Source organism: Rhineura floridana, chromosome 8 (genome assembly GCF_030035675.1).
Source record: "Rhineura floridana isolate rRhiFlo1 chromosome 8, rRhiFlo1.hap2, whole genome shotgun sequence".
In the NCBI taxonomy this organism is placed as follows: domain Eukaryota; kingdom Metazoa; phylum Chordata; class Lepidosauria; order Squamata; family Rhineuridae; genus Rhineura; species Rhineura floridana.
This window is the reverse complement of record NC_084487.1, coordinates 56,404,480-56,430,814: the sequence shown is the minus strand read 5'-3', so window position 1 is coordinate 56,430,814 and position 26,335 is coordinate 56,404,480. Positions and strand designations below refer to the sequence as shown.

Below are 26,335 nucleotides of genomic sequence, written 5' to 3'. Positions count from 1 at the left end.
AAAATGGAGATAATGTATTCCTGGCCACAGCAGCCACCTAGATGTGTAAACAGGACAGGGAAGGAATCACATGTAACAACAGGCATATCCTCCATGTTCACCTTAGCAGGTCCATCCATCATCAGCACCTCTGTCTTGTCTGGATTGAGCTTGTTTATTTATTCTTATTCAGTTCATTTCTGACCTTTTGAGCTAATTAATGGAGGATGTTGCAACACGTGATGCTAGGGGAAAGGAGCACACTCTAACCCTCGCCCACAACAATCTCATGGAATGGTTTCACGAATAGCTTCCTTTCGATATTTGAAATCACAGGAGACAAAATGGAAACGTGGAATACTTTCCAAGGGGAAGACCAGTAGTCTCCCAGTAGTTCTGGTACTGTCTTAGGAGGGAGGAGCAGAGCACTGGAAAGCAATTGCCCTCAACTTCCCCCTCATACATGTGGCTCAGAAAGGTGTCCACAGCTGATGGCATTTAAATCCCCTGAAAGATCCAAGATAATCAATGGACCCCTGCCCCCTGTGTCTTCCAGCATAGATTGTTGTTAGGGTGACCAAAGTGGCTTACATCCAAAATGGAATGAAATGGATGTATCCAAAATGGAATGAAATGGATGTAGATCAGCTTTACCCAACCTGGTGTCTTCCAGTTGTTTTTATTTATTTATCATATTTTTAGACTACCCTTCAATTGAAGTTCCCAGAGCAGCGTACATTTCATTAAGATATAGAGTAAAATATCAGTGATAAAACTGCAGTAATATAGAAATAGCTTTAGACTACAATTCCTATCAGTCCTGGCCAGCATAGTAGATAATCTACTTTATCCGAATGCACCTGGAATTGCTGTGCCACTTGTGCACTCAACTACCTTGGCCAGGAATGGTCAGGCACGGGCCTATAGTGCTTAAACATAGTTGGCTTTCTAAACAGAATAGCTTCTTTGGGGACTGGTAGTGTTCATGCTAAGATTGGGAACATAGGAAACAGCAACCTAGGAAGCTGACTTACACAGAATCAGACCGATGGTCTATCTAGCTCTGTATTGTTTATTGGAAAAAGTTGAAGAGACATGGTGATCCATCCATTAGGTGATTCATTCCTCCTGCCCCATGAACAAAGGGGTGCTGGAGGTAGCTCTCCATGCTGAACCCAGGATTCCTAGGTGCACAAATGCACCACATGGGCATTCCTCATGTAACTTCTGTTGCTGAAACTTGGGATTGCATATGTAGTTTTGAAAGCAATAACCTTTTTTGTGTGTGGATTAAATATTTTCTTTTCATTTGAACAGGTAATTGATGCTGAACAGTGTTGTAAATGAATGCAGGTGCAGTTTGCTATCATATTAGATATTTTGGCTAACTGTTTCATTTTTAAACTATTGTGGTTTAACATTAGTGCTTCTTTGCTTCTCATGTTTGACCCACACAGGGTATAGAATATCATGTTCCGTTGCTCTCCATGATGTTTGATGAATTTTAATGCCTTGCAGTCTAGACTGAAACATGCGTGCTTTGAAAGCACTACTCCAAGAAACACAGTATGTCAGTGAAAAAAACTTAGGATGTAATCTTGCACACCAGGGATGAGGATCTGTGATCCTCCAGATGGTGTTAGACTCCCATCAGTTTTAGCTTGCATGGCCAGTGGTCCGGCATAATGTGAGTTGGAGCCCAACAACATCCAGAGGGCCACAGGCTGCCCATCCTTGCTATACACAATTACCTGGAAGTAAGTTCCATTGACCACAGTAGGACTTACTTCTGAGAAAGCATATATAGTATTGAGCTGTTAATGTGATTATTCCCACTTAAGGACACATTGCTCTCAACAGGTTCTTTTGAGCCTGATGCAATATCTATATTCACAATCCACAGTCTGACCCCTGGGCATGAGACATCCCCTTGGAATTTTTGGCCACCTCATCTTAATATTTGCATACTGAGCATCAGTCATTATGCAGGGGCAAATGTGTTCACTATTGTATGCACTAAGGAGCAGTAGGTCCCTGGTACAGCTAGTGGCAAACTTGTGTATACGCATTTATTGGTGGTTTAAATTTGTTGTAAGTTGGTATTTCGTTTGCATTAATCTTTGTGAGCCATCTTTTAGAACCTCTTTATTAACGGTTGCTTAAAAATAAACTATAATAAAAGCTTTTACATTATACATAAAGCTTTCCCGGTGTTCCTGTTAAAAGATAAAGCATGAAGTAAATGCTTAAAATAAAGTCCTGCAGAATTTCACAGAATTACTTTGCACTGTTTGCTGCTTTCTGTCCACATGTGGATAGAATTTGTAATATTTGTTGCCATGTTTTTTTGCCGTGTCACAATAAATACATTTGTTCCCATGCCACAACAAAGTTCAAACCAGCTTAGTGTATAAATTGCATGTGTATCTACTCAGTCAGAAGCAAGACTGTAGGGCTTAATTCTGAGTAGATTTGTATATGGTTGCTCTGCACATCTAACACTCTCCCTCAGCCTTTGCCAACCTGGGGATCTCCAGATGTTTTTCACTACAGGTGGCTGATGGGAGTTGTAGTCCAAAGCATCTGGAGGGCACCAGATTGGCAAAGGGTGCCCTAGTCCTATACGATTCCACTTGTATACTGGCAGCATCATTATCACATTAGTGCAGTATGATAACATAGCTCTTGATAGGGTTCATCTTCGGCACTTATGAGATATTCAGAAATTCTAAGAACTGACATGTAACACACTCCCCAATGAGGTCTGTCTGGCGCCTTCATTGACATCTTTTTGGCACCAGGTAAAGACTTTTTTTTTTTGCAGGCTTTTGATAGACCAAGGTGTGTGTTATTAGTGTGTTGCTAAAGCTTCCTATAGCTGTTCAGGGGGGTGGTTGTTTTGTTTTTATGGTATAATATATTTGTTTGTGTTTGAACAGTATTATAAGTCACTTGGAGACCTTCCAGTAATAAGCAACTAACAACTCTAATAAGTAATAACAAGAATAAGAACACTTTTACAAATTGTATGTAGGAGAAACTATTTTAATTCTTATTAAGTTTTGTCCCATCTTCCTCACAGCACAGGGTGGCATGCATGCTATCCAGTTCATACAGGCAATTGCAAGATAGATTAGACTGAGATACTGATAAAAGTCACATAAGCTTAGTGTGAATTTGAACCCAGGCCTCTCCAGTCAAAGTCCAACATTATCTATTTCACTGCCGTGATCTGCTGCCAATGTCTATAACTAGCATGCTGTTTAGCAGTCTTGCAAAATCTAGGAATCTGAGCCTCACTGGAGATAATACTATTTCTTACCTAGCCTTTACCATCAAATCCCAGGGTGAGTTACAACAACAAAAACAGTACAACAGTAAAATAAAACCAACCAATCATGCACATACTTTTAAAGGATCCACAGATATAACTCCTTTGAAAGCGGGGGCATGATTCAGCCAACGCTAATTACTATTAAGCCTTTTTGGTTTCAGAGAGAGATGCTTAACTTTCCTATTGTAGTCAGTGGGTCTTAAAAATGCTTATCGTTGGATGAGTCAAACAGAGCTAGCAAAAAATGATATCCTGCAGCTGGGCATATGTAAAAGATCTTGTGACATTACTCAACATAGGAAGAAGGAACTTGGGTTTGCAATGGCAAAACAAAGTTACTTACTAGCTTTACAGAGAAAATTATTTTCATTTGAAATGGTATGTCAGTTAATGCTCATGTGACCAAATGAAAAAATACTACTTGTACATTAAGATACATCCCTTATTAAGTATTAACACATAAATATTTGCAAGCACTCTTGAAAAAGAATAATTTGCTGCTGCACTATTGTCTGTTATCTAAAACAGCTTGCAAGGCAGAACAGTGTTTCGTTGGGGTTTGTGTCAAGTCCTACTAGTAGAAATTCTGCATCTAGATCAGATATGGAGAATCTGTGGCCCTCCAGATGTTCTTGGACTCCAACAGCATGGGCAGTGGTCAAGGACAATAGTCAGTAATGCAGCTAAGCACTTTTAGACCATAAAACTTAGTGATTCCCCTTTAGATAGCCATAACATATTACTTCATTTGTGAAGGACACAATTAACATTTCTTCTTCCACCACCTTGCCTTGCTTTACAACTGCTCCTACATTCCTGATATTTTAGTACAAAAGATAAGCTTGTTAAAAAAAAGAAATACTCTGAGGAAGTGCAGTTTCACATTTTAACATTTTTGGCTCTGCGGGCCAGATCCTTATCAGGATCTAGCTTTACAGGCCAAATTTGACAGGTGACATCAGGTGACTGGACACTTTGAAGTTCTAAAGTCGGGACTTCAAAGCACCAAACACCCGGAGGTTACCAGTGCATGGACAACAGTGGTCAGGCTATCCCGGTCCAGAAACTGCTATCCCGGTCCAGAAACTGAAGCTGGTAAAAGGCATTCCTAGCCACTGAGTGGGCCTCTAGTGACAAAGATGGATCTAGGAGCACCCCCAGACTATGGACCTGTTCTTTCAGAGGGAGTACGACCCCATCCAAAGCAGGCAACTGACTGATCTGAACTCGAGAGCCACCAACCCACAGCACCTCCATCTTGCTAGGATTGAGAGTCAGTTTATTGGCCCTCATCCAGCCCACCACTGAGTCCAGGCAATGGTCCAGTGCTTGCATGGCCTCTCCTGATTCAAATGTTACAGAGAAATAGAGCTGGGTATCATCAGTGTACTGCTGACACCTTGCCCAAAATCTCCTGATGACTGCTCCCAAGGGCTTCATATAGATGTTAAACAAATGGGGGACAAGATGGTACCCTGTGGCACCCCACAGCACAACTGCCAGGGGGCTGAAAGACAGTCACCCAATGCTATTCTCTGAAAACGACCCTGGAGATAGGATCGGAACCACTGTAAAACAGTGCCTGCAATATCCATCTCACCAAGTCAGCCCAGAAGGATACCATGGTCAATGGTATCAAAAGCCACTGGGAGATCGAGTAAAAGTAACAGGGTCACACTCCCCCTGTCCTTCTCCCGATAAAGGTCATCAGGGTGACCAAAGCCGATTCAGTCCCATAACCAGGTCTGAACCCAGACTGGAACACGTCAAGATATCTGTTTCATTCAAGAGTACTTGCAATTATTGTGCCAAAAATGTTTTAATGAACTAGAAGAAAGAATACTGTAGTGATCAGCATCAGCCTTGGTGAGTTCCAGTGTGCTCATGCTGATCCAGGTGCTGATGTTGAATCTGTTTGCCACTGTTCCCATCATCTACAATCCTCCGAATGGCCATTTGGGGGCCTCATGGGTTGTGAGGGCCTGGCCTTTGGCCCTGAGGCCCAGCCCTGGTTGCACCACTGTTGTACTTCAGTAACATTTGGAAGACTACCACTCCCCATCATTGAAGTAAACTGAGGAAAATAAGTTACCCTTGATTTTATCCTCGTGGCATTTGTACTCCAATCCTGAGCACCATATAGAAGAAAGCCCCACTGAAATAAATGAAATTTATTTGTAAACACTCTAATGCAGAGGCTTTGCCTACATGTGAGAGCTGCAGTAAGTACAAAGATGTCTGGTCACATCTCCTTTCAGCACCTTGTGATTGGGTATAGCAAGGTGTTTTTAAACATGTTTTGTTTTAATATATTTTTAAGGATGCTTTGTTTTCATATATTTTAAAGTATGTTTTTATGATGTTTTAGAGTGTTTTTGTTTGCCGCCTTGGGCTCCTACTGGGAGGAAGTGCAGGATATCAATCTAATAAATAAATAAATACATAAATAATAACAGTGATTCCCTCAGGCCTTCACTAGTCTATAACCTAGTGATGGGGGCCCCAGCATAGTGCCCTTGGGCATGCCCCTTGATGCCTATCAGGATCCTCTGTGCCCCCCAATGTTACTTTCTTTTTTTAATTACATTTCCCCCCTTTTTTGGTTTCTTGGTTGGGGAGGATGGTTGTCTGGTATTTAGTCTGTGTTTTATTCAATTCTCTGTAAGTGTTTTGCCTGCTTTTTGAAGGGAGGTTCTGCTGGTTTTTCGTCTGTGAGATATGTGTTTAGTAGTGGCCAAGAAGCTTCTTAGATTTCTAGATGTGCCTCTGGGCCCATAAAAGTTGGAGACTTCAAGGGAATGGGAACAATGCTTGCTGCAAACTGGAATTTTTCAGGTTGCATGAGATGGCTTAGAAAAATAAAGCCTCTTCCTTAGAGAGTGAGAGCCCCTTGGAGGGTGAGCAGCTCACCTCAGTTTCCCATTATCTAGCAACACTGCCAAATTGTATTAAATCAAAGGAGTGTTTATTAGGAAACTAGGGAGCTGTCTTATACAGAATCAAACCATGATCCACCTAGCACAGTATTGTCTACACTGTCTGGCAGCAGCTCTCCAGGGTTTCCGAGGGGAGTCTTTTCCAGCCCTACCGGAAGATGCCAGGTGTTCAGCCTGTGTCTACTTGCATGCAAAGCATGTGCTCTTAACTACTGAGCTATGGCCCTCCCACAAAGAACAGTTGCACAAGATAAAGAAAGAATAAAGTTGTGAGATAGCTGCAGCATGGAGACAAATGGCTGTTGACCTAGGAGTACAAAGTAACCCCCTCATGATATGGCAGACTCTTTCATCACTTTTCAGTACTTGCCTCATTTTAGGATGAAAGATCTTGGTTTTTATCAAAATCCAACCCTCATAGTTTTCTCTACTAGTTGTGGGCTATTCTTAGTTCTCTGTTTCTCACTAAATTTCTGCTGTCAAGCTTGTTGCATTAGTGTAAGTCAACCCTACTTTGCTTTTGTCTCATACATATTTCATTTCTAACAGAGTGAAATCAGATCAGTTATTACCCTGGTCTTTGAATGTGCATGTTTTATTGTAGGAATTTCTTCACTTTATGTCCTCCAAAATATAATGTTATGCGGTGCTTGAGATATCCACAGGTATCTCATATCCACGGGTATCTCTTGCATGTAAGACTCTTGAGCTTCCACGTATGCATTTCCATCACGTAAGCACATACCACTGACTCTGCAGTGAATAGGGAAGCTCATGGATGTAAGGAGCTCCACATACACACAATTGTTTATCGCTATTGCCAAACAACATACATACTTATATGAACATCAGAGCACCTGAGGACCCTTGGATTTGGCTGGGAATGTGTGGAAATCTCTATACGCCTGGACATATCAATGCAAACCGAATTATTTCACTAACACTGCAAATAGGGCATCAGTTCAGATATAGGCCATGATAATTTTAGACTGTTTTTTCTGGTATACTTTGGTTTAGTTCCATTGAGCAATTAACAGCAGATTATCAGGCCTGTTTACTCAGATGTAAACCCCATATTGTTCAATGGTGCTTACAACCTACTAAGCGTGTTTAGCATTACAGTTAAACACATAGTTGCATTTCATTAATATAAAGAAATATGACCAGTACCACTTTTGCTGGAAATGGTTAGATCTTACTTACCTCTGAGTATATCACTGGAAAGTAATCCTGAAATGGATAGCACCAAATATTTATTTATATTAACTCCTGTACAGTCTGCAGGTTTACTCAGACGTATTTCAATAGGCCAGTCCCAGTGACTCTATTTAGGACTGTAGCCTTAGATGTGTACCATGGGATTGAGTATGGCAGAATGGTGTGCTGTACCTTGTTTTTCCTTTTGTTTTGGACATACTTCTAACCCCCAACTGAAGGACCTGGAATCAACTCTTCAAAGACTTAATTTTTTTAAAAAAAAAAACTTGCTGTTTGCCTTTTACTACTTGCTGTCATGACTATTCAAGTTATCATGGTGACTGTAAGGTAGGTCTCCACAAGCATCCTCACCAGCAGGGAAGGTGGGAAAAGGTTCTGTTGGAAGGTAGAAGTTGCAACAGGAACATCTACCTTCTGCAAAAGTCCAATTAGAAATTAAACAATACTCAACTCTTTCCCCATAGTAGTCTGGACTTGGGATTCTGAGGGGCTCTTGTTTTGCATACAAGAAGGCAAGAGGTAGCACGTTGGAAGAGGAAAACCTAAGAGGAACTTGCACCATATCTCTCCTTCTCCAAAGCCTCATATGAGGTAAAACAACACTCCTTTCTTCCACCTGTCTTCTGCATAGGTTAGAGGACTTGTGGGAGGAAAAGAGTTTTATTTCTTTTCCAGCCTGGCATTTGCAGAAGTCTCTTGCACTGATTCTGCTTTCGCAAAAACTCCATAAAATGCTTTGGATATCACAGTGTCCTCTGTGTTGCCAACAGAAAGCAAAAACAGGTGTTGTGTGCAGATGGCTGATTTTGTTTTCTATTCAAGAGTTGTATGTAAAAAAACACAAAGCACAGTAAAGTACCTTTTTCTTCTTGGACTGCTTTTTGCAGACTGCATGAATGTAAAGTGTATACCTGTTATCTGTCAAGAGTGTTTATTGTTTTATTTATGTATTATTGATGTTTTATTGATATATTATTGTTTTATTGGTGTGTTTTTATACGGGTGCTCTTTTGTAAGCCGCCTTGAGGGCCTTTTGGCCGGAAGGCGGGGTAGAAATATTAAAATCAAATCAAGAGTGTGAGCTTTTACTGTTAATGGATTTATTTTGAAAATACCCTAGTTCTGATATAGCTGTTTCAAAATGGGGTGCATTTTAAGCATGGCTTTCTTTTAAATAGGAATTAAGTCACAGAACTCCTATAAACCTTCCGATAAATAAATCTGATGAAAGATTAGCATTGAGAACCATCTGGCTTGGCTAGGTGTTTTGTATATGCATTGAGAGAATGAGAGAGAGATTTGGCTTCAAAAGGAGATATTTACTTCCCTGCACCTGTGTGAGAATACAGTGAATGATACTGAAAGGATGGATGAGCTCTGTTTTAGAGCAGAGTTGTGTCACAGTTCACATGCTCCCATCTACACATTTCTCATGATTTATGTGTCCTTGTTTCATTTGTCTTGCTGTGCTTGTTTCTGAAATTAATACTATACTAGGCTGGTATTCAATACAAGACCAAATCACGTGTACCAAATCTTCAGCTGGCTTAGTGGGATGTCTGCTTTTTGTGGCATGCTCTTTTGCTATTTTACAGTTTCAAATTAGCAGAGGTTTAGCAAGGAAGCTTTTCCTGGTATGGAGAAGCAATGAGGCAACAAGTGAGGCTGCCCAGAGTATTGCCTACAGAGTACTGAAGAGCTCTGGATATATTTATTTTTTGGTTAAAGCACTGCAGGCTGAGGCTTTTTAAAGAAGTTTAATGCTTCATTTAAGCCTTTTTTAAAAAGTCCTGTGTTGCTCCACTTTAACAAAACCAAACCCAGAGCTCTTCAAAACTTTTCAGGCAACATTCTAGACAGGCTCATGTTGTAAGGCTATCAAAGGACATAAGCAAGCACTGGAAAGGGCAGCGTAAAGCTGCAATTGTTTGAAAAATATACAAGCAGGAATACACACCACTCAGCCATCTCTTAATTATTTTAAGGCAAGAAAAAGCAAGAGACAAACTCCTGCTTCCCTCTTAGTTCCATCTCACTCACCAAGCACCATGTCCATACAACTACTGGTCTGGAATGTTTGCACCTTGTGTTGGGCCAGAGGGGCAGACTAGGAATCCTTTTGGTGTACCACCCACCTTGCTGCCCAGTGGCTTCCTTAACTGAGTTGACGGAAGTGGTCTCGGAGGTATTGTTGAGATCCCCTAGACTATTAGTACTGGGGGATGTCAACATTCATGCCGAGGCTACTTTGTCTGGGGCGGCTCAGGACTTCATGGACTCCATGACAACCATGGGGCTGTCCCAATATGTTAGTGGCCCAACACATATATCGGGGCATACACTCGACCTTATTTTTGTTACTGGACATGGGGATAGTGATCTGGATGTGGGGAGTTTTACATCTCTCCCTTTGTCATAGACAGATCACTGCTTGCTGAAGTTTAGACTTTCAGCGACCTTTTCCCTCCGCAAGGGTGGGGGACCTATTAAATTGGTCCGCCCCCAGAGACTAATGAATCCTGAAGGTTTTCAAAGGGCTCTGGGGGATTTTCCGGCTGATAGGACCGGCGCTCCTGTTGAAGCCCTGGTTAATCTGTGGAATGCGGAGATGGCCCGGGCTGTTGACATGATCGCTCCTGCGCGCCCTCTCCTTTGCAGAGCTCATTCAGCTCCTTGGTATACTCCAGAGTTGAGGGCGATGAAGCAAGATAGGAGGCGGCTTGAGTGGAGATGGAGATGAACTCCTGATGAATGCAACTATACGCTGGTTTGTGCTTTCACCAAGCGGTATATAGGAGCGGTGAGGGCGGCGAAAAAACAATATTTCGCCGCCACTATTAAGGCATCTCTCTCCCGCCCAGCGGAGCTTTTTAGAGTTGTCCGAGGGCTACTCCATCTAGGCCTTCAGGACACTGTAGATACTTCGGTGGCCCGCTGCAATGAGTTTGCTGAGCACTTCCAGCATAAGATCTTACGCATTCGTCGGGACCTAGACTCTCATTTTATAGCAGTTAACCCTAGTGAGGTGTCTGGTGCACAGTCTTATCATGTTTTGTTGGATGAGTTTCAGTCGGTTCAGTTCGAGGACGTGGACAAGGTGCTTGGACAGGTACGTGCAACCACTTTGGTACTAGATCCTTGCCCCTCTTGGCTAATAAAAACTGGCAAGGAGGGAACAGTTGGCTGGGCCAGGGAAGTGATAAATGCCTCCTTGCGAGAGGGAGTGGTCCCTGGCTGTGTGAAGGAGGCAGCAGTGAGACCACTCCTGAAAAAGCCTTCCCTGGACCCAGAGGATTTCAGCAGCTACAGACCAGTGGCAAATGTTCCATATCTCTGCAAGATCTTGGAACGAGTGGTTGCTGACCAGCTCCAGGCGCTATTGGATGAAACTGATTATCTAGATCTATTTCAATCGGGTTTCAGGCCCGGTTTCGGCACTGAGACGGCCTTGGTCGCCCTGTTTGATGATCTATGTCGGGAGAGAGACAGAGGGAATGTTACTCTGTTGATTCTCCTTGATCTCTCAGCGGCTTTTGATACCATCGACCATGGTATCCTTCTGGAGAGGCTTGCGGAGTTGGGAGTTGGAGGCACTGCGTGGCAGTGGTTCCGCTCCTACTTGGCAGGCCGTCTCCAGAAGATAGTGCTTGGGGAACATTGCTCGACACCGTGGGTACTCCAGTGTGGGGTCCCGCAGGGTTCGGTTTTGTCTCCCATGCTTTTTAACATCTATATGAAGCCGTTGGGTGCGGTCATCAGGAGTTTTGGAGTGCGTTGTCACCAGTACGCTGATGACACGCAGCTCTACTTCTCCTTTTCATCTTCCTCAGGTGAGGCGGTCAATGTGCTGAACCGTTGCCTGGACGCGACAATGGACTGGATGAGAACGAACAAACTGAGACTCAATCCTGATAAGACTGAGATGCTGTTGGTGGATGGTTTTTCCAATCAGATGGTGGATACATATCCTGTCCTGGATGGGGTTACACTCCCCCTAAAGGAACAGGTTCGTAGTCTGGGAGTCATTCTAGACTCTTCCCTGTCACTTGAGGCTCATGTAGCCTCGGTGGCACGGAATGCGTTCTACCAACTTCGATTGGTAGCCCAGCTACGTCCCTACCTGAGTAAGGAGGATCTTACATCAGTAGTACATGCTCTGGTAACCTCACGTTTGGATTACTGTAATGCGCTCTATGTAGGGCTGCCTCTGAAGACGGTTCGGAAGCTATAGCTGGTGCAAAATGCGGCGGCCAGACTGCTAACAAGAACGAAGCGGTCTGACCATATAACACCTGTTTTGGCCCGCTTGCACTGGCTTCCAATACGCTTCCGGGCCAAATTCAAAGTGTTGGTATTAACCTATAAAGCCTTATACGGCGCGGGACCTCAATATCTGTCGGAACGCCTCTCCCGCTATGAACCCGCTCGTACACTACGGTCTGCTACGAAGGCCCTCCTCCGGGTCCCGACTCATAGGGAGGCCCAGAGGGCAGTGACAAGATCAAGGGCCTTCTCAGTGGTGGCCCCCGAACTATGGAATAGTCTCCCCGAGGAGGTTCGCCTGGCGCCGACACTATCATCCTTTCGGCGCCAGGTTAAATCCTTTCTCTACTCCGAGGCATTTTAATTTTTTGTTAATGATTGTAATGTTTGTAATTTGATTTTAGCCTTTGCTGTTTTTAGATTGTGAAATTTGATTTTAGACTGATGTTTTTGTATTATATTGTATTTTATTGTATCTATGTTCACCTCCCAGAGAGCTATTGCTAGTCGGGCGGTATATAAGTTTTAAAAATAAATAAAATAAATAATTAGTAATGGATTATGGAGGAAAATAATCCCTTTTATTTCCCACAAAGAAGCCCCTGTACCTATTTATATGCAATTTGGCAGGCTTCATCCACTGTGGAGGGGCTCCTGTGCCTGTTAATTTCATCCATTTTCACCAACAGGGACAAACATCATAGCCATTTTATGATCCCCATTATAGTATGGAGAACTACGTGGAATGGAGAACACAGATACCAGAATACATACTGGATTGAAATCTGAAGCACAGTTTGAAGCAGTAGGAAGTCACCAGATTCCATCTGTATAGCTCACTATTTCACTGCAAAGTACAGAAGAGCTTGTAGGAAAAAGAAAAGGGCTACAGTAGTGTCATCACAACATGATCTGGACACACTACTGAAAGCAGCTGTGGAACTTCCCTAACCATGTTGCCTTCAGCTGTTGTTGAACTCCAGTTCCCACCAGCCCCATGGCCAGTGGTCCAACAACATTTGGAAAGCACCAGTCCTGACTTGGAGGGATAGGTTATTTTGGGCGGAGGGTAACCACAGTGTATGTGTGGGGAGGGGGTAGGTTTTGGCACTCATACATATATTTGGACCTTTAAAAGCTGTTTTCTTCAATCGGGTCTCCAGATGTTGTTGGACTACAACTGTACACCTACAAGGTGTCTGTTTGCTGAAACTTGAAGTAACCAGCCAAAGATCTGGGTTGTACGGCCCTCTGCTTATAACTTTACAACCTAGAAAGCATGGCTCAGAGGCAGAGCTGCCCTGTAATAGTTCTGGGCCTGAGCACTCCTGTGTTACAGTTCAAGAAACATGGAGAATAAAGAAATCTACAGGATATACACACTATTGAGCCATAAATATTTGTATTTTTTGTATTTTGTAATATTTGTAAATTGTATTGTTTTATTGATGTATTTTATATTGTATTTTTATATTAGTGTTTTTTGTAAGCTACCCTGAGGGCCTTTGGCTGAAAGGCAGGGCATAAATAATATATATATATACACACACAAAAAAACTCCCATCATCCTTGACTGTTGATGTGAAGTACCTTCCACTAGCTTCAGCTGGTGGCCCAAATATAACCCTATTTGGGCAGGGAGAACCTGGCTATAGTAATCTATGCTTTGGCAATCTCAAGATTAGATCACTACAATGCAATTTCTGTGAGGCTGCCTTTTGGAAATGGTTCAGAAACTGCAGCTAGTGCAGAATTCAGCCACTTAACTGCCGATAAGATAAAGTATAACACTGAGACTAGCACAGCAGCATTGGCTGCCTGTATTTCTCTAGGCCCAATTCAAAGTGCTGGTTTTAACCTATAAAGCCATTTTTGGGAGTGCCTCTCCCAGTATGAATCCACCTTGACCCTTCAGTCTTCATCTGAAGCCCTCTGAAGGTTGTTTGTGGGGGTGGCAACAAGGAACAGGGGCTTTTTGGTTGTGGCTCCCCATCTGTGGAGTGTTCTTCCCAGTGAGGTTCACCTGATCTTTTTGGCACATGGTTAAAGTTTATCTCTTTTTCCAGGCACTAGACGGAGTATAGCAAGGTGGCTCATGGCCTATTAGATTAGAATGTTTTTAATGCTGAATGTTTTGTTGTTCTTTTTTGGGATGGGTGTTGGGTTATTGAAATGGTTTTATTGAATGTATTTTATTTTATGTGTCTTTTTGGCTCTTAACCTTTGAAATTCTCTTAACTCCTCTGCAGTAAGCAACAAATAAGACACAATATTCACTAATAGGCAAAAAAACCTGCGGTTTAAGAACGTACCTATAGTCAACAGATATTCCTATCAAACTTTAAAAAGCAGGGAAATTGGGCAGCTATAGTGAATGTACCAGGGGAGCAGGAGACCTGAACTCCTCTCTGAGATATTGTACTGCCCTACATATTTGTCAAAATGCCAACACAATTTGGGTTGGTCTTTCACAGTCCAATCCACTTCCTGTGTAGCTTGGACAAATTTGGAAACATGCCTCTGAGCGTATGGTGAGTGTTGGCAATACCTGCCATCTCCAAAGATGGAGAATTACATTTTTGTATGTTTGTTAGTGTTCTTACTTTGCTTCATTCCTGTGTTACTATTGTTTCTACAGAGAATCTAATCTAGAAAATTTTATTTCTCTCATTCATCCCAGAAACCTGTGTCAAATTTATTTTTATTAATTTCAAAGCCTTTTTATTGGTCAATGTCATATGATGGTGAAGACAGCCTTTTGTGTTTCAAATTGGAGGTTATGTTCTATTTCTATCTTGGATGCATTAACAGTTGAATCTGAAACTACAGTTTGATGTAAAATCAGACTGATTACAATATGTTGCTACTTCAGGAATGACTGTAGCTGTTGGAAAAATCAAACTTAGTCTACCCAAGATGCATGTTTTCAGCCTGCTATGTTTAAATCCCTTCATTTAAGGCAAGGGTGGCACGGTCTATTAAAAACACAGAGCACACCTAGAATTTTGCTAGAATATATTTCACCTCCCACTGTTTTATCTTGTGCAAACTGAGACACTCCTGATGTCCACTGGAGACTATTCTGCAGATGTCAGTGCCATTATTAAGATCTTGGGAAAGATGGCGACCGCGGCGGATGCTCGGCAGGGAACTCCGCGTCTTATCTTTTAAAATACTACTTACCATCATTCCATCTGCCTGCCTGCCTATCTGTCAGCTACGGGTTGGTTGCTGCTGTGTACCTGCGTACCTGGGGTTCCATTGTCATCCGCTGTCGCCCGTTTGCTGTCGTTGTGGACCGCTGCTGCCTTGTTTGCTGCTCGGGTCGTTGTGGCTGGGTCGTTCTCTCCTTTGCCTGTCTGCCTCGGGCTGCGTCGTCGCCCGTCGTTGTGGCTGGTGTCATTGGCTCATTCGTTTTTGCTGCGGCCAGGGTGTCATCGTTGCTGTGCTGCCGCCGCCGCCGCTACGCGCCGTTGGGAGTTCTGGGTGCCGGGCCTGCTGGCCTGGGAAGAGCGCCGGCCTGTCGTCAGCGCTGATGAGCCGGCTGGGCTTGGCGCGCGGAGCTTGGGGCGCCGCGGTGACCCTGGCCCCTGTGATGGTGAGAGCATCACGGAAGGGGTCCAGGCTCACAGCACAGAGACGTCGCGTGGAGTGGCTGGGGAGACGGGGAGACACTTGGCTGGGGAGTGGAGAACGCTGCGTGGAGTGACGTCGGTGCAGCTCGAGGAAGTGGACAAGGTGCTTGGAATGGCGCGGGCGACCACGTCTGCTCTGGACCCTTGCCCATCTTGGCTAGTGAAGACTAGCAGGGCTGTAACCGCCGGCTGGGCCAGGGAGGTAATAAATGCCTCCTTGAGAGAGGGAGTAGTCCCTGGTAGTCTCAAGGAGGCAATAATAAGACCTCTTTTAAAGAAACCTTCTTTGGACCCAGATGTTTTGAACAACTACAGACCGGTGGCGAATGTCCCTTTTTTGGGCAAGGTTCTGGAGCGGGTGGTTGCCGGCCAGCTCCAGGCGCTCTTGGATGAAACCGATTATCTGGATCCGTTTCAATCCGGTTTTAGGTCCGGTTTTGGCACTGAAACAGCCTTGGTCACCCTGTATGATGACCTTTGTCGGGAGAGGGACAGGGGGAGTGTGACTCTGTTGATTCTCCTTGATCTCTCAGCGGCGTTTGATACCATCGACCATGGTATCCTTCTGGGGAGGCTCGCGGAGTTGGGAGTTGGGGGCACTGCTTGGCAGTGGCTCTGCTCCTACTTAGCGGATCGCCGCCAGAAGGTAGTGCTTGGGGAACATTGCTCGACACCCTGGACTCTCCATTGTGGAGTCCCTCAGAGGTCGGTTTTGTCCCCCATGCTTTTTAACATCTACATGCAGCCTCTGGATGCGGTCATCAGGAGTTTTGGAGTGCGTTGCCATCAGTACGCTGATGACACGCAGCTCTACTTCTCCTTTTCACCTTCCACAGGTGAGACTGTTGATGTGCTGAACCGTTGCCTGACCGTGATAATGGACTGGATGAGAGCTAATAAACTGAAACTCAATCCAGACAAGACTGAGACACTGTTGGTGAGCTCTTTCCCTGCTCAGATGGTGGATGTTTATCCTGTTCTAGATGGGGTTACACTCCCCTTGAAGGAACAGGTTCGTAGTTTGGGGGTCCTTTTTGACCCTTCCTTGTCACTCGAGGCTCAAGTGGCCTCGGTGGCACGGAATGCGTTTTACCACCTGCGCTTAGTAGCCCAACTACGCCCCTATCTGGACAGTGATGATCTCGCCTCGGTTGTTCACGCTCTGGTAACTTCTAGACTGGATTACTGTAACGCGCTCTACATAGGGCTGCCCTTGAAGACTGTTCGGAAACTTCAGCTAGTGCAAAATGCGGCAGCCAGGCTGTTGACAAGGACCAATCGGTCTGCGCATATAACACCTGTCCTGGCTCGCTTGCACTGGCTACCTATTTGTTTCCGAGCTAGATTCAAGGTGCTGGTGTTGACCTATAAAGCCTTACACGGTGTGGGACCGCAATACCTTGTGGAACGCCTCTCCCGCTATGAACCTACCCGTTCACTTCGTTCAGTATCTAAGGCCCTCCTCCGGGTACCAACTCACCAGGATGCCCGGAGGACTGTTACTAGATCTAGGGCCTTTTCTGTGGTGGCCCCCGAATTATGGAACAGCTTACCAGAGGAAATACGCCTGGCGCCTACGGTTCTTTCTTTTAGGCGCCAGGTTAAGACCTGGCTATACTCCCAGGCATTTTAATGTTTAATGCTTTATGTTTAATGTTTTTAGTTCAATGTGTTCCTTTGTTACTGATTTTATTCTATATTGTATTTTAATCTCGTTTTGTACACCGCCCAGAGAGCTATTAGCTATGGGCGGTCTAGAAATGAAAATAAATAAATAAAATTATTCCACAATAATTTTTGGAGTTCTTTTAGTGTAAATTTTGCAAAGTGTTGCTGTACTTCACATATTCACAGAAACAGATACAAAAGAAAATGATTTCCTATAGGAAACTACACTAAAATTGCAAAGTAAAAGACATATTTAAAGTGACTATCTGAACTATGTAGTCTTAATAATGTTGCTTCCTCCCTGCTAAAACAAGATCAGCACAGCACATGTCTTGTTTCTATTATGTGGGCTGATTGCAGGTGTTGCCACCATTCACCATATGCTCAGAGGCACATGTTACCAAATTCTTCCAAGCTACACAGTGGAATGGACTGTGAAAGACCAAGAGGTGGTTTTACCATTGCCTTCCTCTGAGGCTGAGAGACAGTGAGTGGCCCAAGGTCTCCCAGTGGGCTTAATGGCTGTGTGGGGATTTGAACCCTGGTCTCCGAGGTTGTAGTCCAATACTGACCTGGGGGACGGGAGGAGATTGGATGGGTGGGCACTGGGCAGAGGGGAAGCCCCTTTCCTTTCCAAAGGAAAACATTGTGAACAGTATCATGGCTTTTCCATGTTTCCCACCTTTTTATTCTACAGGAGGCACATGTAGCCTCCCAGCCAAATTTAAACCAAAGCTGTCCCTGGCATATCCACACCAGGTCTTAATTTCACTTTGGACAGTCATGGCTTCTCTCGAAGAATCTTGGGAAGTGCAGTTAGTGAAGGGTGCTGAGAGTTGCTAGGAGATGCCCTGTTCCCCTCACAGAGCTTCAGTCAGAGTGGCTGACTGTTAAACCAGTCTGGCCACTGGAGAGCTCTTAGGGGAATAGGAGTCTCGTCTCGGCACCCTTCACAAACTACACTTCCCAGGATTCTCTGAGGGAAACCATGACTGTCTCAAGTGAAATCAAAGTCTGGTGTGGGCCCCTGATTAGGCAAGCCAAGCAGCTGTGAGTCTGGCTTTTAGAACACTGACAGTTGGTTCTTACTGAGCATGCCCGACATTATCATTCAGTTCAATGCAAGATTTCTTAAATTTATTAAAAATCAGCCAGGTATTTTTTTAACTTTTAAGCTGCAGAGGATGAAGGTCAGAGGATGCGGCAAGGTCAGTAACAGGATAACAGGTCCTCTGTGAACATGGCTGATTTTTAATGAATTTCAAAAGATTATGAGAACTCAGAAAAAAGTCCAAAAGGCGTCTGGGGTTTTCTCTCTCTAGACTTTGAACTCTCAATCCTTTCTGACTGTTTTGTTTATTGCCATGAAAATTGAGAGGGTTGTTAAGCAAGCATTTCTGAGTTCAGGACTATACGTTTTGTAAGGTTTTGTTTTGAAATGAGCTTATGGGAAGCATCAGAATGGCATGGGGGTATTTTCAATTTAACATTGAGGAATGTGAAAAATCCACGCTGACTATAGTATACAGCCACTCTTGTCGCTGTATAATCAATATTTAATAAAATGTTTTTATTATAATTATAAGGTGACTGGGAATGGTACGAATTGTAGTCCAACAACATTTGGGGGTGCAAGGTTGAAGATTACTGCTTTAAAGCATATATCATTTAACTAGATGTGCCATTGGTCATGTAGTTTGGTCACATTGGTGCCAGTGGGAACTTTCCTCAAACTGCTAATATTGGACAGAACACCCCCCTCCAATTCCAACTGGGATTGTAGTGAGGGCAAGGGGTTAAAGTTCTATCCTGGGTTGCATCTTTATTGTTTCTGTGGATTTTCCTTTGATTTTTTTAATGATATAAATGGTTTAATATGTTATGTTTTGTACATTATCTTGGGTTGCCACATGGACAGTGGGATTAAAATACCTAAATAAAAATGCCCCCTCTCATGGTTGTGCTGGCTATAGATAATGGGAATTGTACTTCAAAACATCTGTAGGGCACCAGGTTGAGAAGGCTGTCTTAAAGAAAATACAGCAATACAGGCACAACCTCTCCCCCCCTCCAATTCCTGCTGGGATTGTAGTGAGGGCAAGGGGTTAAAACTGTCCTAAGTCTGCTGTGAGAGCCAGTGTGGTGTAGTGGTTAGAGTGTTGGACTATGACCTGGGAGACCAGGGTTCGAATCCCCACACAGACACGAAGCTCACTGGGTGACCTCGGGCCAGTCACTGCCTCTCAGCCTCAGAGGAAGGCAATGGTAAACCATCTCTGAATACCACTTACCATGAAAACCCTATTGATAGGGTCGCCCATAAGTCGGAATCGAATTGAAGGCAGTCCATTTTCATTTTTTCAAGTATGCTATCATTATGTGTAGTTTGGACTATGGTTGCTTAAGTTGCTTGGAAGTTAACTTTTGTCAAAATTTCCAAGTGCTGCTTATGATGTTGTCACACTTCTGCTTTTTTTGTTTTTGTAGACAAGCAATAAATAGTCCACAATGCTTTTTCTGTAAAGTAGGGGAACACAAAGGAATAGTGAAGCACTTCCTCTTTGGATAAAGAGTTTTTTTTCAGTATTACACAACGTTTGCATTCCTATCTTGTTTAAAAGTGGTTGTGAAAAGTAGAGTAACATGCATTATCTTGAAATGCAGGACCACTGTATGCACACATGCATAATTAATGCCTAAAGCTTCAAGAACAGGGAGATCCAGTGGCAAAACATGTTATGTTTTGTGTTAAATCTATATACAAGAGTCTTCTTTTCATCAAACTGAACACACAACCCTAAAACAACATAAAATGATGTTATATTGTACTCACAAACATGATATTCCATCATATGTCATGTTGTAACTATTGTATGTGATGGATTATCATGTTTGCGTATATAATACAACATCATTATATATATATATATATATATATATATATATATATATATATATATATATATATATATATATATATATATATATATATTGGATATTGTGTTTGTTTTATTTTGAGTTAAGCCATAAGGTTAGGAACATCTGACTGCTAAAAGATAAGATTAACCAAATCCTCTCTTAAATAGCCTTAATGCACTGAAAGAAATTGCATGGTTTTGATTCATAATTTTATTGAATAATTTCTGAACCTGCATTTGTGCCCAAATCCAGTTAGGGGGTTGCCATGGGGAATCATGCAAAAAAGGTGCTGTTGCATGCATGACCACTTGCTCTTCCCAGTTTAGGAGCTGGGTCTAGGCAACACATAGCCCTTCAAATAAAGATGCCTATATATGGCAGAGGGGAAGGTGGGCTGGATTCATTTCTCTTACTCTCTGTTCACTATTAGGTGGAATTTAAAAACATTCCTATTCATCCAGGCATTTGATGGCTGAAATATATTGTTCCCAACAATCTTAACAGTACTTAAAAGGTAAAGGTGTCCCCGTACTTGCAGTGCGAGTCGTTTCCGACTCTTAGGGTGACGTCTTGCGACGTTTACTAGGCAGACCATATCTATGGGGTGGAATTGCCATTGTTCCTTCCCCGGCCTTTCTTTACCCCCCAGCATATGTCGGGTACTCATTTTACCGACCACGGATGGATGGAAGGCTGAGTGGACCTCGACCCCTTTTACAGGAGATTCGACTTCCTCCTTCCGTTGGAATCAAACTCCAGTTGTGAGCAGAGCTTTCGGCTGCGTTACCGCCGCTTACCACTCTGCGCCACAGAGGATCTAACAGTACTTAGCTGTGAGGATAATTGATTCTTTTTAAAAATTTAATTTTTTGTATAGTTTTGCTGTTTTGTTTGCTGCTCTGGGTTCCCTTAGGCTTAGGAGGAAGGGGTATGATAGAAATTGAATAAATATTAAACAACTCCTTTTTTTCCAAAGGGTAATGTGCATGTGGCCCCCTGTTGCTCTTTGTGCACTCTCTTGGACTGAAGTTTTGACCAGATGATCAAATCCTGCCATCTCCTTTGCTTTTCCCTTTGCATGAATGGGGAAACAAGCGAACAAGCCCAGTTAACCTCAACTTCTTGTTATGCCCAGTTTGAACCAGGAAAACTATGGTTAATGGCTTCAAAAGTTTGCTTCCATAACTTGGCTTGTTTAAAAGCCACTAATCATAGTTACCAGTTTTGACATAATAGAAAACTGTGATTATCTATGGCTTCCTTGCTTGTTTACTGGCTTGTGTTAAGGGAGGAGCGAAATGGAAGCCAAGGTTTGTGTGTGGGTTCATTAAGCTCATGCATATCCTGGCTTCTTAAGCCATGATTTGATGTCTGAATGTGGCCCATCATCTCCAGTTAAATAACTGTTTCTTGCTGCAGGCACCTTTGTCCCTTTTAAAACTTTATCATATTGCAGCACAGAGTAAATTTTTTTTGTTTCCTTCATTTTTGGCCTTTACATTTTCCTAACTCAGGTGTCCACCTAATTGTTTGTTTGGCAATGATTGATGGATCTCAACTATTCTTCCTTTTGTTAACACTTTCATAAAGCTTGCAGTATGTAATCTGTAGCTAGATTAAATAGGCACAGTTCATGCACACTAAATATGGATCTGAGAACATTCTATTGTACTGGAGTGGGTAGGAACAGCTAAACTCATGATCAAAGGGGAGTGTGCTGGAAGACATGGCTGTTATCTGTATGAATGCTTCCAGTATTCAAAAAGTAAATGGCTGTGTCCTGATTATTTTCACCCTCTAGTCTCCTGATTCATGTCCTGCTTTAAAACACCACATTTACACTTAACATACTGTTGTTTCCTGCCCTGGTACCTTTGGGTTAAATAAAGTGTCTAAATAAAATAATTATTTTGTTTCCCTCCTGAAGTCAATAAATATCTGCCATTGATTAAGTATGTCAGGATTGTGTATGCAAGACTGTACATGCAATAAAGACATTTAGATTATATCCAGAGAGTTCATGTATTGCACTAATACAAATTTTGAGCCATATACAAAAATAACAATAAATTGTACAGATCACTGGTAAAACATCTTTTTCAACAAATAGTCTTTTTCAGATGAACTATAATTTCTAATTCCTGGGGGGGGAGTTTCTTATCACATTCCATCTTGAATGATGAAGTGTGCTACCCTTTCTAGGATAATTAATTGTGTGTTGCAATACTTCCAACTTGATGAACTTCTTTTATAGGAAAATTATTTCTGGTTTCCAACTGTGCTTTAATATATACAACAAGCTGTCTAAAATATACTATTATAGGTCCACTGGCCCAAGGAGTTATAATACAATTTTAAGACAGCTTATATGTTGTTTCTGTATATGGTTGAAACCTCACATACAGGTACTATTTGGATATAATTTGGGTCCCTTTATTTGTTGTACAGACCGTTTTTCCAAGGCTCTCACAGGGTGTATTTTTTTCTGTGAATGCACAATGCCTGGTTTGAATAAGCCTAGCCTCCCCCACAAGGGGAGGACTAGAAGCCTGTGTTTTAGATTAACCACAGTTCAGTGTGTCATCTGAATCCTAAACTGTGGTTAATCTTAAGTGTTTTTTGTTTTTAGAAACAAGCCAGCTTCATAAACAACATTTGGAAGTTGGCTTGTTTCAGCTAACAACACTTAAGATTAACCACAGTTTGCCCATGTTTCCATGTTTGCCCATGGCAAACTATGGTTGATTGAAACTGGAAGTGAAAGCTTCCAAGCTTCTCCTTGTGGCTGTACTGGACGAGGGCCAGGGAGGGGGGGTGGGTTCTGCAAATCCAGGAGAAGGCTATGATCATCACTGTAATGCTAAATTATTGTTTAGCATTACGTTCCAACCAGTGCCAAAGAACAGTTAAATGGACTTATCGATGCCACAAACTCTCCACGGGGGTAGAGGACCCATCAGGATGGTCCGCCCCAGGCGTCCGATGGATCCAGATAGATTCCTGAATGCGCTTGGGGATTCTTTGGAGCACGCATATGGGCACTCGGTTGAGACCCTGGTGGAGGGTTGGAATGCTGCAATCACCGGTGGCTCCGAAACACCCTCTCCCCCTGAACTGAGTGCAGACAGCGCCATGGTGCACCCCGCGGCTACGAACTCTGAGGCGGGAGGTGAGATGGCTAGAGCGCCAGTGGCGGAAATCTCGCTCTGAGGTTAGAGCGGCTGTGACAGCCAGCGATAAGGGCAGCAAAGAAGGGTTTTTATGCTGCCTCTATTGCGTCTGCAGAGTGCTGTCCCAGGAGGCTGCTCCAAGTAGTCCGGAGTCTGGTCAGTCCAGCTGTCCCGGAACTGACGGAACAGTTTAAGACCTCCTGTGACGAATTTGCAAAGCACTTTGCAGATAAAATCGTTCGTTTAAAGAGAGCTATTCTGTGCGCTGTGGACACAGTGAGCGAGCCAGAGGCGGCCAGTGGTGTCTTAGTGGTTTGGGACCGGTTCCAGCTTCTTTCTTCTGATGAAGTGGACAAGGTGCTTTCAACCTTAAAGCCAACCACTTGCTTACTCGACCCTTGCCCGTCGTGGCTCATTATGAGCTGCAAGGATAAACTGAGCGAAGGGATCAAGAGAGTGGCATTGGGGGATGAGGTTTCAGATCCTTGGCCTCTCATCTGTGGGGTGTCACAGGGTTCCATCCTCTCCCCAATGCTGTTTATCATCTATATAAAACCACTGGGGGCTATCATAAGGAGATTTGGGCTGCAATATCACCAGTATGCGGATGACACGCAGCTCTATTTCTCATTTAAATCTTCACCAAGCTTGGCTGTAGAAACCCTGTCCAAGTGCCTGGAGTCGGTGAGTGGCTGGATGGGAAGGAACAAGCTGAAGGTAAACCCGGACAAAACCGAGGTACTATTCGTGGGAGACAAGGGAAGGTTGGGGGATGTTGACCTGGTGCTCAGTGGGGTACAACTGCCCTTGAAATACCAGGTCCTCAGCCTGGGGGTCATTCTTGACTCCCAGCTGTCCATGGAGGCTCAGGTCTTGGCTGTGAGCCTGGCGGTGCTGTATCAACTCCATCTGATACGGAGGCTGCGCCCCTACCTTCCCAGCCATCTGCTCCCACTAGTGGTACATGCCCTGGTCTCCTCTCGCCTAGACTACTGTAATGCGCTCTACATGGGGTTACCCTTGAAAATGGTCTGGAAGTTGCAACTGGTACAGAATGCGGTGGCTCGCCTGATTAAGTGCAGCCGCCGGCAAGATCACATTACTCTAGTGTTAAAGGAGTTACACTGGTTACCAGTTATTTTCTGGGCCCAATTCAAAGTGTTGGTTTTGACCTTTAAAACCCTGCACGGTTTTGGCCCAGTCTGTCTGAAAGAGCACCTCCAGCATCATCAGCAATGCCGCTCAACAAGATCAGCCTCAAAAGACCTTTTCTCCATCCCACCAGTTAAAACAGCTAGACTGGTGAGGACTAGGGAGAGGGCTTTCTCAATTGTGGCCCCCACCTTATGGAATTCCCTCCCAAATGATCTCTGCTATGCCCCCTCTTTGATGAGCTTCCGCCTGGCCTTGAAGACCTGGCTCTTCAGGCAGGCTTTTGGGGTGGGTTAGGTTTTACTTACTGTTGATTTTAATGTTCTAATGTAATTATATGTTTTTATTATGTACGTCACCCAGAGTGGCTGGACAACCAGCCAGATGGGCAAGTAATAATTTTAATAAATAAATAAAAATAAATAGCCATGGTTTTGCAATAATATTGTGCTGAGCCCTGCTTGAAATAAAATGCCACATCCCAAATGTGTTGTCTAGTGAACAAACTCTCAGCAGCTAGTTGCTTGAAAACAATATGTTGCATATTTGATATAATGATGTATACACATATTTTGCTTCTGTATTTGATTTTCAGGACAGGATAGCCTGGCCGATCAACAATTCAACTTTGCTGAGTCACTCTGATTTGGTGTCAGTTTATGCCACTGTGGTTCTTAACAAGATTGTTTTGTTTTTGGGAACAGGAAAAGGGCAGCTACTGAAGGTAGGTGACTTATGGTTTACTTCATGAATTATTGTGGTTTCATGAGTTCAAAGATCCTGTTTGGCGTTGTACCAGTACAGTTGCAACAAGTAACGTTGCTGTCTCCAAAAATGGTCATTTCTACTGGATTTTAAGATAGGATTTATTGTTAAAAGGTGAAATTGTAAAAACAAGCATTCTGATGAAAGGAATTGGTGTTTTTAAAAGTAGAAATCAATAGCTTCTTTTCTTGTTCTACAATATTTACAAGATGATCCCTTTTTCCCCAGGCCAGTGGCTTTCTACATAACCCAGCAATGCCCCTCCCCCTGTATATTGGTCCTTATTCAGTGCTTTCTTATTTCTCTTTTAAATTGAACAAATTTAATAATGAAATTTCAAATATATATGTTTTTATTATGTTTAGTTTTTCTAGCTTTTAAAAAAATCTCTTCTATTGCTTCCTTCAGTTTTACTGTATTGATTCTAGAACTATATTATTTATCTTTATTAGCCCTGTTCATGCTAATCGGCAAACACAACAGGAGTAGTGGAGGCACACTGCTGAGCTCCTTTGGCTCCAGCTCATCATCTCTACACAGCTTAGAGCACTCACTCCATGTGTTTGAGAGTGCTCTGAAGTGGGAGTCTCTTCTACTCATGGAGACTCCCTGCACAGTTCAGAACCCTGTATAATCAGGGTTTTAAATTGCATTTGAAACAAATAGGTGATCGGATTGAAAATGTAAAAATGACACCAATGCTGATCATTTGTCACTGAACATTCATACAAAATTTATTACTGTATCTTTCTCAACAGAATTATAAAAGAACATGCTCTCCCAACTAAGAGCATTTGTTAGATTACCCATGCAATTTGTTTCCGACCCATGCAATTTGCTTCCGATCCATCCACCTGGGGTTGTATACAGGGCTGTGCAAGCCAAGTTCCTCCCCTCACCATCGAGTGCCCCCAAATTCTGCTCCAGAGGGTCCCCCAGTCCTCTGGAGCTGATTTTGAGGGTGTGCAGGAGGCTAGAGGAGATGAAGAGGAATTTACATTTTGCACATGGAAATTTGTTGCATGAGCAGAGCTGCAGTATTGTATACTGGTATTTATATTGAGTTGTATTACCTGGTAAGAGAGCCAGTGTGGTGTAGTGGTTAAGGTGCTGGACTATGACCTGGGAGACTGTTGCGCTGCGCGATTTGAATGTAAGAATGAAATGACCTAGAGCGTGTGAATGCCCCAGTGTCTAGCAAGCCCAAGATGCACACAGCCGAAAAGAATGAGGACTGAACACAGCGTTTCTTGTAAATTGAATCCTTTACTGATTCTTGAGGCAATAGCAATAAGT

General features: G+C 43.2%; 1 protein-coding gene across 1 annotated transcript in view; it reads left to right on the top strand.

The window, feature by feature from the left end:
• Positions 1-26,335, top strand: part of PLXNC1 (plexin C1) — a 125,753-nt gene that overhangs the window by 1,937 nt on the left and 97,481 nt on the right. The window contains exon 2 of the mRNA XM_061639567.1: positions 24,870-24,998. Within this exon, the coding sequence (XP_061495551.1) occupies positions 24,870-24,998 (129 nt within the window). The remainder of the gene's footprint in view (positions 1-24,869; positions 24,999-26,335) is intronic.